This window comes from Amblyraja radiata, chromosome 21, assembly GCF_010909765.2.
Source record: "Amblyraja radiata isolate CabotCenter1 chromosome 21, sAmbRad1.1.pri, whole genome shotgun sequence".
In the NCBI taxonomy this organism is placed as follows: Eukaryota; Metazoa; Chordata; class Chondrichthyes; order Rajiformes; family Rajidae; genus Amblyraja; species Amblyraja radiata.
The window spans coordinates 38633880-38644599 of record NC_045976.1 but is presented as its reverse complement, the minus strand read 5'-3'; the positions used below and the strand labels follow the sequence as shown (position 1 = coordinate 38644599).

Genomic DNA, 10720 nt, shown 5'->3' with positions numbered 1-10720 from the left:
ATTGCCTATCCATGTTGGCCGGAGATACGGCCTGACCTGCTGAGTTACTCCAGCACTTTGTGTTTTCTCTCCCCGTTGGATTGCAACCTTGTCGTGGTCGGGGAGCTTGTGTGTCTCAGTGACCCCTAGAGCTATGCCAGCGGGAGATTCGTCTCCTGTCAGGGTCTCCCATGCTGGACAGGTCGAAGGGTAGAGGCGAGATGAAGAGCAATCCACTGGTCCTCCAGGTTGGAGGTTGGGCACAGGGCTAACAACCCTGTCTCGTAAAACAAATATGTTACGGAAACGGCAACTGAAGGAATCAACACTAGGGGGTGTGATGGACCTCCAGGGCTATCGACAGAAGCTAGGATGAATGTAACAGACAGCATCCCAAGAATAGCCCTGCACTGGACTATGGATAGGAAAAGGAAAAGAGGGAGACCCAAAACCACCTGGCGTTGAACTGTAGAGGAGGAAATGAAAACAATGGACCTGACCTGGGGTAGTGTCCAGAAGTTAGCCCAGAACAGACAGGAGTGGAGGACCTTCGTTGCTGCCCTACATGCCAGGAGGTGTAATGGGCAGTAAGTAAGTAATTTTGTGTTTTCTGCTTGAAACAGTTAATGTGTCAGTTTGATGAAGTGACGTGTTCCTACCTGTGTGCGAGAAAATCCTTTATTGAAAGAAGCAGCCCTGAACTGTGTCGCCTGGTTCAACAACACATCAGTCACAACGGACAGCAACCTCAGTTCCTACACTGCGTTATTTTCCCTTTGGGAAGTAGGCCAGCCCATGAGAACAATCAAGCATTACACATTTGAGGTCATGCAGTAAGTTAAATATTGCCTCGTGTATAACTGGTGTAGATGTAATTATTGTACATTTAATTTTCTCATCCTCTGAGATTGCATAAACAGGAAACTATTTGCCATCCTCAGGAATTCCTTCCTTTGTGGTTCATGCGTCATCTACTTGCGTTTGACCTTTGTCCCATCCAGTGACTGTTGCATCAGTGAAGTCGTCCTGTAACTCAAGTCCACACTTATGCTGCACATCACATTCTCAACCACTGTCTTCTTGGGTGTTATGTGCAGCTAATAAATAATTTATGTGAACCTTCCGACTTCAGTTCCTCGTCACTCTGTTAGGTCATAAGTGATAGGAGCAGAATTAGGCTACTCGGCCCATCTAGTCTACTCCGCCATTCAGTCATGGCTGATCTACCTCTCCCTCCTAACCGCATTCTCCTGCCTTCTCCGCATAACCCCCGACACCCGTACTTATCAAGAATCTATCTATCTATCTATCTGGTTTAAAAATATTAATTGACTTGGCCTCCACAGCCTTCTGTGGCAAAGAATTCCATAAATTCACCAGCCTCTGATTAAAGACATTGCTCCTCATCTCCTTCCTAAAGGAACGTCCTTTAATTCTGAAGCTATGACTACTGATCCTACACTCTCCCACTAGTTGAAAAATCCTCTCCACATCCACTCTATCCAAGCCTTTCACTATTTGGTAAGTTTCAATGAGGTCCTCTCTCTTCTTAAAGTCCAGCTAGTACAGGCCCAGTAGTCCTGATACATTAGTTCTGATCTCCAGTACTTCCACGATCGCTCCCATGACTATTGTCCAGCCTCTCGTGGTCAGTTGAGTTTAGTTTATTGTCACGTGTACCGAGGTATAGTAGAAAGATTTTGTTGCGTGCTAACCAGTCAGCAGAAAGATCATACATCACAAGCCATCCACAGTGTACAGATACATGATAAAGGGAGTAACATTTAGTGCAAGATAAAGTCCGATCAAAAAGAAATCAGGGTCTCCAATTAATAATAATAATAAATTTTATTTTTGGGCGCCTTTCACGAATCTCAAGGACACCTTACAGAGATTAACAGGAATAAAAAAACATATAATCAGAATAAAATAAATAATAAGGACATCACAGAAACACAAATTAAAAACAGAATTCAGTCCAAAAACAAAAAATCAAAAAACACAATGTGAAGAGAGAGCAGCGGCAGCTAAAGCGCGCCAGCGTCCACTCTCCCTCCACGGCAGCCATCTTGGACAAAGACTCACAGGATTACATTACAGACAAAAAATCATCCCCCCACAATGGATACCACTGTGGGGGAAGGCACAATGTCCAGTCCCCATCCCAAGTTCACCCCAAAGTCAGGCCTATTAAGGCCACTGCAATTGCCTCTACGGAGGCCCGAAGTTCCTGGCCGTTCTCACCGGGTGGTCTTGCCCCGGCGTCGGGAGAGTCCTCTCAGCGGCTGGGCCACCTGGAACGGCCGCTTTCTAGCTGGAGACCGCGGTTTCCGAAGCCGACAAGGCCGCGCCGGTTTGGAGCTCCCAGGCTTCCGATGTTGAAATCGGCGCCGCCCGCTCCGCACCGCAGACCCGCAGCCCGGAGGTGTTGAACTCGGCGGTCACAGCTCACCGGAGCTCCAGCGCGTTGATCCAGCGCGGCGACCCAGGCAAGGCATCGCCCGCTCCGCTCCGCGATAGCGCTCCAGCGCTGTGCCGCCACCGAGGCCGAGGTGCTGGGCGGTCCCCGCCAGGAAACGGCGCTCCAAGCCCGCTGGTAGGCCACGAGGACGGGTCGACGGGCAGCCCAGAGAAAAAGCTGCCACACCAACCAGGTAGGGACCTAGAAGTAAAATTACCCCCTACCCCCCACATTAAAAAGTCAATTTCTCCAACGGACGAAACACAGGACTTACTAAAAACTTTTTTAAAAAGCGAATTAAACGGACGGCTGCTGGTTAGCAGCCGTTCCCCAAGATGGCTCCTCCTCCGATGGTGATATTTAGGTAGATAGTAGGTCAGTACCGCTCTCTAGTTGTTGGTAGGATGGTTCAGTGGCCTGATAACAACTGGGAAGAAACTGTCAGAGCACTGCATATCCTACTTGAAACAATCTCCCTTAAATTTACAAAAAACTTAATTCACTGCTCACAAAATTGCCTCTTCTGTATTCCCTCTCTACATTTGCCTGCACAGCTCATCCCAGGCTCAATATCATTCAATGGTACCAAGCTCAATGATGAAGAGGGTGTAGGTTCCTTGCAGCCGATCCGTACATGGAGCTGATGCTATCAACCCCACAGCATTGGTCCACATTCATCGTGCTGTCCCATGAGCGGTCCTGAGCTCTCTGCTAGCCCCGGGTCGCCACACTGCACGTCCAATACAAGCCTTCACAAGTAGCCTCCCCACCCTCATTGTAGTTGCACCACCAGGTTTCCAGCACGGCATTGCTGCCATCATGGAACTTGGTACCATTTAGTGATGTTGAGCCTGGGATGAGCAAACAAAGAGAGGGAATGCAGAAGAGGCATGGATAGGACAGGTTTGGAGGGATATGGACCAAATGCGGGCAGGTGGAACTAGTGGAGCTGCGACATGTTGGCCAGTGTGCGCAAGTTAGGCCAAAGGGCCTGTTTCCAGGCTATATAACTATGACTCTAAGAGGCAACATTGTGAGCACTGAATGCAGTTCTCTGCAAATGCTTACATGATTCCTAGTTTTCATCAATGCCCTCATCCTCGGGGAAGCTACCTGAATGCTAAGTGAGGTGCTAGCTTAATAAATGTAAACAAAATCTAGAATAATAGCTTGCAACCTATCAGTTTTACAGCCACCACCACTGTCAGAGTGAGGCCACACACAAACTGGAAGAACACAACCTTGTATTCCGCTTGGGCAGCTTACAACTTAACGGTATGAACATAGAATTGTCCAATTTTAAATAACTACTAACTTCAAAACACTCCCGTCTCTTTTCCTAGTGCTCCACCTAGAGGCAAACCCATTTCTCCCCTCACCTCTCCCCTTAGATTCCTTCCTCTGGCTTTAAAAGTTGCACCTATGCTTATCTCACACTTTTTGTATCTGGCCTTTGTCCAACAATCTGCCTATCCAAATGTCACCTGTATCCAACTATCACTCACCAGGCTTTGTCCTGCCCTTCTCTTTTCCAGCTTTCCACCAAGAGGCAATATTCCCTCATATTTTTCTCCAGTCGCCAACCAAGAGCATATCCTGACAAGCGCATTGAATTTGAAGCTCTCTATTCAAACACATTTCAAGTTATTCATTTACAGGGGTTGGACATCACTGCCAAGGCTTCTATTTACTGTTCATTCCTAACCATCGTGAACTGCGGAAACAGATAAGAGTCCACTGCGTCATTGGAGAGAAGAGTTGTGGGAATAGTGCTGAAATCTTGGCACTACACTGAGCTAGAAGATCAGCTGTGATCTCCATGAATTGTGAAGCAGGCTTGAAGGGCCAAATGGCCTTCTCCTGCCCCTATTCCTTATGCCCCTGTCCCACTTAGGCGATTTTTTTAGGCGACTACAGGCCACATGGTCGCGGACTGTCGCCTGTATGGTCGTGAGTCGTCTCCTCAGTCACCCAAAGAGTCGCAGCGTCTTTCTGGTCGCCGCTGGGTTTTGAAATGTTCAAAACTTTTCGGCGACAGTGGGCTTGACGCCAATGAGCGTAGCTTGACTTCTCCTGACGTAGGTGCTGTCGTAGATTGTCGCCAGGACGACGTAGGTTGTCGCCGGTGCAGACTTCATTTTTTTTTGTTAAAGTAGGATTCTATTTCAAATTATATATCGAAGGGGTGTCCAGTTGCCATTTTTTCAGCAACCTGCTACGACGATGACAGTCGCCGGCAGTCACCTGAAAATAGCCTAAGTGGGACAGGCTCATTATGAAGACTCATTTCCTTTCATGAAGGACGTTAATGAATGGTATTCCAAACAAGACACAAATTGCTGGAGTAACTCAGCGGGACAGTCAGCATCCCTGGGGAACATGGATAGATGACATTTCGAAACGGGACCCTTCTTCAGACTGATGTTTTCAGTCTGAAGAAGGGTCCCGACCTGAAATGTCACCTATCCATGTTCTCCATGGCTGCTGCCTGTCCCGCTGAGTTCAACAATTTAGCCTTTAGAGATACAGCGTGGAAACAGACCTTTCGGCCCACCAAGTCCACGCCGACCAGTGATCACTCCATATATTATACTACCCTACACACAATAGACAATAGGTGCAGGAGTAGGCCATTCGGCCCTTCGAGCCAGCACAGCCATTCAATGTGATCATGGCTGATCATCCCCAATCAGTAACCCGTTCCTCCTTCTCCCCATATCCCCTGACTCCGCTATTTTTAAGGGCCCTATCTAGCTCTCTCTTGAAAGCATCCAGAGAACCCGCCTGCACCACCCACACTAGGACATTAGGGACAAGTTTACAATTTTTTACCATATCCAATTAATCTACAAACCTGTACGTCTTTGGAGTGTGGGTAGAAACCGGAGCACTTGGAGAAAACCCACGCTGTCACTGGGAGAAGGTGCAAAATCTGTACAGACAGCACTCGCAGTCAGGATCGAACCCGGGTCTCGATCGCTGTAAGGCAGCGACTCTACCACTGTGCCATCGTGCCGTCTTGATTTGTAAACCAGCATCTGTAGGGGGCGCTGTCCTGTGTACGGCTGCCCAGCCAGCAGCTGTCTTTTCATCTTTTTATTTTTTATTTTAGTTAGTTAAGTGTTTTGTTTGGAGGTCTAGACTTTTTTATGTGGGGGGTGAGGGGGGGGGAAGGGGAAAACTACCTTTCAGGGTCCCTACCTGGTCGGAGAGGCGGCTTTTCTCCGGGCTGCAGCTTCGACCCGTCCTCGCGGCCTACCAGCGGGCCTGGAGCGGCGTTTCCTGTCGGGGACCGCCCAGAACCTCGGCTTCGGCGGCGGCACAGCGCTGGAGCGCTATCGCGGAGCGGAGCGGGCGATGCCTTGCCTGGGTCGCCGCGCTGGAACTCCGGTGAGCTGAAGATCGCTGGGGGAAACATCGCGGAGCTGCGGGACTGTGGAGCGACCAGCTGCGGGCGGCGGGGCTGAACTTACACCGGGAGCCTGGGATCTCTAGATGAGATCGCCAGTGGTGGAGCTCCAACCGGCGCGGCCCTGTTGGCTTCGGAAGCCGCGGCCTCCAGTACGGAAGCGGCCGTTCCAGGGTTCCCAAGCCGCTGAGAGGACTCTCCCGACGCCGGAGCAACATCACCCGGCGAGAACGGCCTGGAACATCGGGCCTCCGTAGAGGCAACTGTGGTGGCCTCAATGGGCCCGACTATGGGTGAACTGGGGTTGGGGACTGGACGTTGTGCCTTCCCTCATAATGGGAACCATTGTGGGGGGGTGTTCTTTATGTTTAAAACTCTTATTAATGTTATGTCTGTATTCCTTCTTTATGTGCTGCAAAATGGCAAGAAGCATTTCACTTCACTACACCTAGGTGTATGTGAATGTGACCAATAAAATACCTTTGATACCTTTGATCTGCCATTCCTTGTTTCTACTTAATGAACGGAATAGTTGCTATTTCCATTTCCAGTTTCGTGTTGCACATTTATCTCTATACTTGAATTTAATGGCAGACACAATGCTGGGATTTCAGTTTCTGTCAATGAATTTTCCTGGCAGCCAGATGCTAGTCAAGTGACTTAACCACTAGCATACCCCTAGTCAGCGCTGATGCTCAAAAATATCTTCTCATCCATATTTCTCATACATTTTTATAACATTCGAGGCAATTCGACCCACCGAGTCCATACTGGCCCTCAGAGCCAACCCACCAGTCCCATTCATCCACGTATCTCCCTGTAATCTATTCTCTCTCACTTCCCTGTCAGCTTGCCCTGAATTCTCTCATCTGCACCAGGGATAATTTCCACAAGAGGCCAATTAACCCACCAGCCAGCTCCTCATCAGGATGTGGGCGGAAACCAAAGAGACTGTGAAATGCTCATGCTACAAAGTGGGAAAACGTGCAAACACCACACAATTAATTGCGGTCCGTCATGATAATGTGCATTCTGTTTAGTCATTCAGCACGGAAACAAGCCCTTTGGCCCATCTTGTCCAGGTCGAACAAAATACGTCATCTATACCAGTCCCACCTGCCCGCGTTTGGCCCGTATTCCTCTCAACCTTTCCTTTCCATGTGCCTGTCCAAATGTCTTTGAAATGTTGTTATAATACCTGTCTCAGCTCTCTCCTCTGGAACCTCATTCCATTTACCCATCACACTCTGAGTGGAAAAAGTTGTCCCTCGGGTTCCTATCATGCCCCACTCACCTTAAACCTATGTCCTCTGATTCTTCATTCCCCTACCCTGGGCAAAAGGCATTGTCACCTTATCTCCCTCATATACACTTTTATACACCTCTATAAGATCACCCCTCATCCTCCGGTGCTCCAAGGTATGAAGTCCTAGCCTGCCCAACCTCTCCCTGTAGCTCAGGCCCTCGAGTCCTGGCTACATCCTCCCTTTGTGTTTCTCTGGCTTTGGTATTGTTTTTGGCTTATTATTGTAATTTCTACCGAGATACAATGAAAACCTCATAAAGTCATGCTATATGCGAGTACACTCAAGCCACATAGAAGTACAACAGGTGGTGGAAAGAGAAACTAAAACAGAGTACACAACGAGTGAAAATAATAGTACAGTTTAAGAATAAGGGGTAAGCCATTTAGAACGGAGATGAGGAAACACTTTTTCACACAGAGAGTTGTGAGTCTGTGAAATTCTCTGCCTCAGAGGGGGGTGGAGGCCGGTTCTCTGGATACTTTCAAGAAAGGGCTAGATAGGGTTCTTAAAGATAGCGGAGTCAGGGGCTATGGGGAGAAGGCAGGAACGGGGTACTGATTGGGGATGATCAGCCATGATCACATTGAATGGCGGTGCTGGCTCGAAGGGCCAAATGGCCTATCCTGCACCTATTGTTTTTGGACAAAGTGCAGGTAAAAAAAGTGCAAGTCCACAATGACGTAGGTTGGAAGATTGTGGACGTAGGTTGGAAGACCCTAGCTTTTGGGAGGATTGTCTAGTAGTCTGATAACAGCGGGGAAGAAGCTGTTTCTGAACCTGGTGAAACGTGCTTTCAACCTTGCATATCCCACGGCTGACAGGACTGGGGAGACGAGGGAATGATCAGGGTGAAAAGGGCCCTCGATTATGATGGCTGCCTTCCTGAGGCAGCGAGAAGTGTAGATGCTTTAAATGCATCAATGAAAGTAATCTCAGATTGTAACAGTTCCACATTCCTGATGGCACAACAGGGAAGAGGAAGCATGAAGTAATGGATTTACTGGAGCAGGCCCACAAAATGTGATGTGGCCTCACTGACTCGTCAGGCTTGACACAGTCTAATCAGCTGTCAGCATCATGATCATGAGCACTCACTCTGAAATGTCTTCCATGCAAGAATTTTATAATTCGACAGAGTTGTGGTTGTACAATTAAATTTGAGCTTTTAAACGCTAGGAAAGAACAGCAACATCAACACAAAATGGGGAGGGAATACAGTGTGCAACTATAATGCAGCAAAATTACCGGCAGATTCGAGGTCTTGAAAATCACAGCGATATGCTTCCTTAAAATCTTTATTTTTAATCTATTAACAGAAAACATCCGGCTGCTGCATAGCAAAACGTATCAGATTTCCTGTCAAGATGGCAGTTCTGCTTATGTTCGATGTTAAACACAGATGTGTAAACTCAAATGCATCAAACATCAATGGAAAACTACCAATTAAGTTACCTGAAAGTGGACTGCTCGTCGTAAATCAAACCTGCACATAGGAGCAGCAGAAGAAATTCTCGTCTGAGGAACATTGGAAAAAACTTGCATGCAATTATTAAGCTTGGCTTTTTGGACACAAGTAACAACTGAGAAAATCCTATTTCAGGTTAAGGTCAATGTTGCAAAGATCTGGTAAAATCTTGCAGAATTTACTGGGAGATCTCTCGTTAGTTTATCTCCCCTCCTCTGTGCTTTGTTAAACTCGAGTAAAGCTCTGTTAATCTGTGACCATCCCCTCTGAACGAGTTCAAACTAGAGACTGCCGGAATGTGGCAGGGCACACCTTCTGCGTTGAGGAAATACATTCATAGCCACAGAGAATGGCGTAGCACCACACAGGAACACATGGCTAAACACCATGGCTGAGAATAGTTTGGGTAAGTAAACCACGTTTTACATTTGTAGAGTGAACACTTCAAGGTAAACTCGATTAGCCTTATATACAGCTCTCTGTAAAACATAATCATGCATGTCAGAGTAGGTACAAGGGTCCAACAAGCCTAATCTTACATTCTTAAAACTGGAATCGTATCTAAGAAATCTCTGAGTAAAATAGTTTCTCCTGTAACTTGTATTTCCGTTTATTCATCTGAATTTGGCTGTGTGTGTAAATGCATAAATGAATAGACAATAGGTGCAGGAGTAGGCCATTCGGTCCTTTGAGCCAGCACCGCCATTCAATGTGATCATGGCTGATCATTGTATTGTATTGTATTGTATTCAAATTTATTGTCATTGTCTCAGTTAGAGACAACAAAATGAATTTCCCTTACAGGCAGTATCATAAAAATAAAAATAAAATAAAAATAAATAAATAATAATAAATAATAAAACATATTAAAAATAAAATAGAATTTAAAAAAAAGCACAAACACTGAAAGTCCACGACACAACATAACACAGTGGCACCAAGGTGAGGAAGGCACCATAGTCCAGCCAGCCTCCCCTCCGTTCTTCCCAGATGTTCACTCGTGGTCGAGGCCTTCCCAGCACCCGCAGTCGCCGCCCCGGGTGGCCCGATGTTCAGGCCCTCACGCCGGGCTGGTGGAACGCCGACGCCGAACCCCGACGATGAACATCCTCCTCCTCAGCGGCCCGGACCTCCTGATCAGCCGCCTCCCGCAGCTCCCGAGTCCGCAGCTCCCGAGTCCGCAGCTCCCGAGTCCGCAGCATCCACAATCAGTACCCCGTTCCTGCCTTCACCCCATAATCCCCTGACTCCGCTATCTTTTAGAGCCCTATCAAGCTCTCACTTGAAAGTATCCAGAAAACTGGCATCTGAGGCAGAGAATTCCACAGACTCACAACTCTCAGCTGTGAAACACCTATCATTTGTGTAGGAAGGAACTGCAGATGCTGGTTCAAACCGTAGACACAAAATGTTGGAGTAACTCAGCGGGACAGGCAGCATCTGTGGAGAGATGGGACAGGTGACGTTTCGGGTCCAGACCCTTCTCCAGATTGAACACCCGAAACATCACCTGTTCCTTCTCTCCACAGATGCTGCCTGTCCCGCTGAGTTACTCCAATACTTTATTCCTAGGAAGAAGAACAATATAATTCTTCACCCAAACTGCAAATGAAGCTTTTGGGCACAGACACTGGACCACCAATATTCTGCACCTTGAGTTAGAAGCATTCAAGCTTTTTAAAATACGATTTGTATTCCACATTTCTTCCCTTCAATCACACAGGTGCACACACTTGCCATTGTCCAACTCTGTAGACCAATAGTACCTTTGATTGAAGGATTCAAAGATACTGCATGGAAGCAGGCCCTTCGGCCCATTGAGTTCCATTTTCTCATCCACTCCCCACACATCAGGGGTTATTTACAGAGGCCGATTGACCTACAAACCCGCATGTCTTTGGGATGTGGGTGGAAGCAAGATCACCCGGAGGAAACCCACGCGGTCTCAGGTTGAACTTGCAAACTCCACGCAGACATTACTCGGGGTCAGGATCAAACCCGGATCTTTGGCGCTGTGAGGCAGTGGCACTACCCGCTGTACCACTGTGCCATCCCTAAAATCTTATATGAGTAACCACCCCTCCAGTCTATGTGTGTTA

The 10720-nt window shown here is 47.6% G+C and overlaps 1 protein-coding gene across 1 annotated transcript in view; it reads left to right on the top strand.

Moving 5' to 3' along the window:
* Positions 1 to 8937: 8937 nt before the first annotated feature.
* tasor2 (transcription activation suppressor family member 2) overlaps positions 8938 to 10720 on the top strand; it is a 129425-nt gene continuing 127642 nt past the window's right edge. The window contains exon 1 of the mRNA XM_033040114.1: positions 8938 to 9027. Within this exon, the coding sequence (XP_032896005.1) occupies positions 9009 to 9027 (19 nt within the window). The 5' untranslated portion in view covers positions 8938 to 9008. The remainder of the gene's footprint in view (positions 9028 to 10720) is intronic.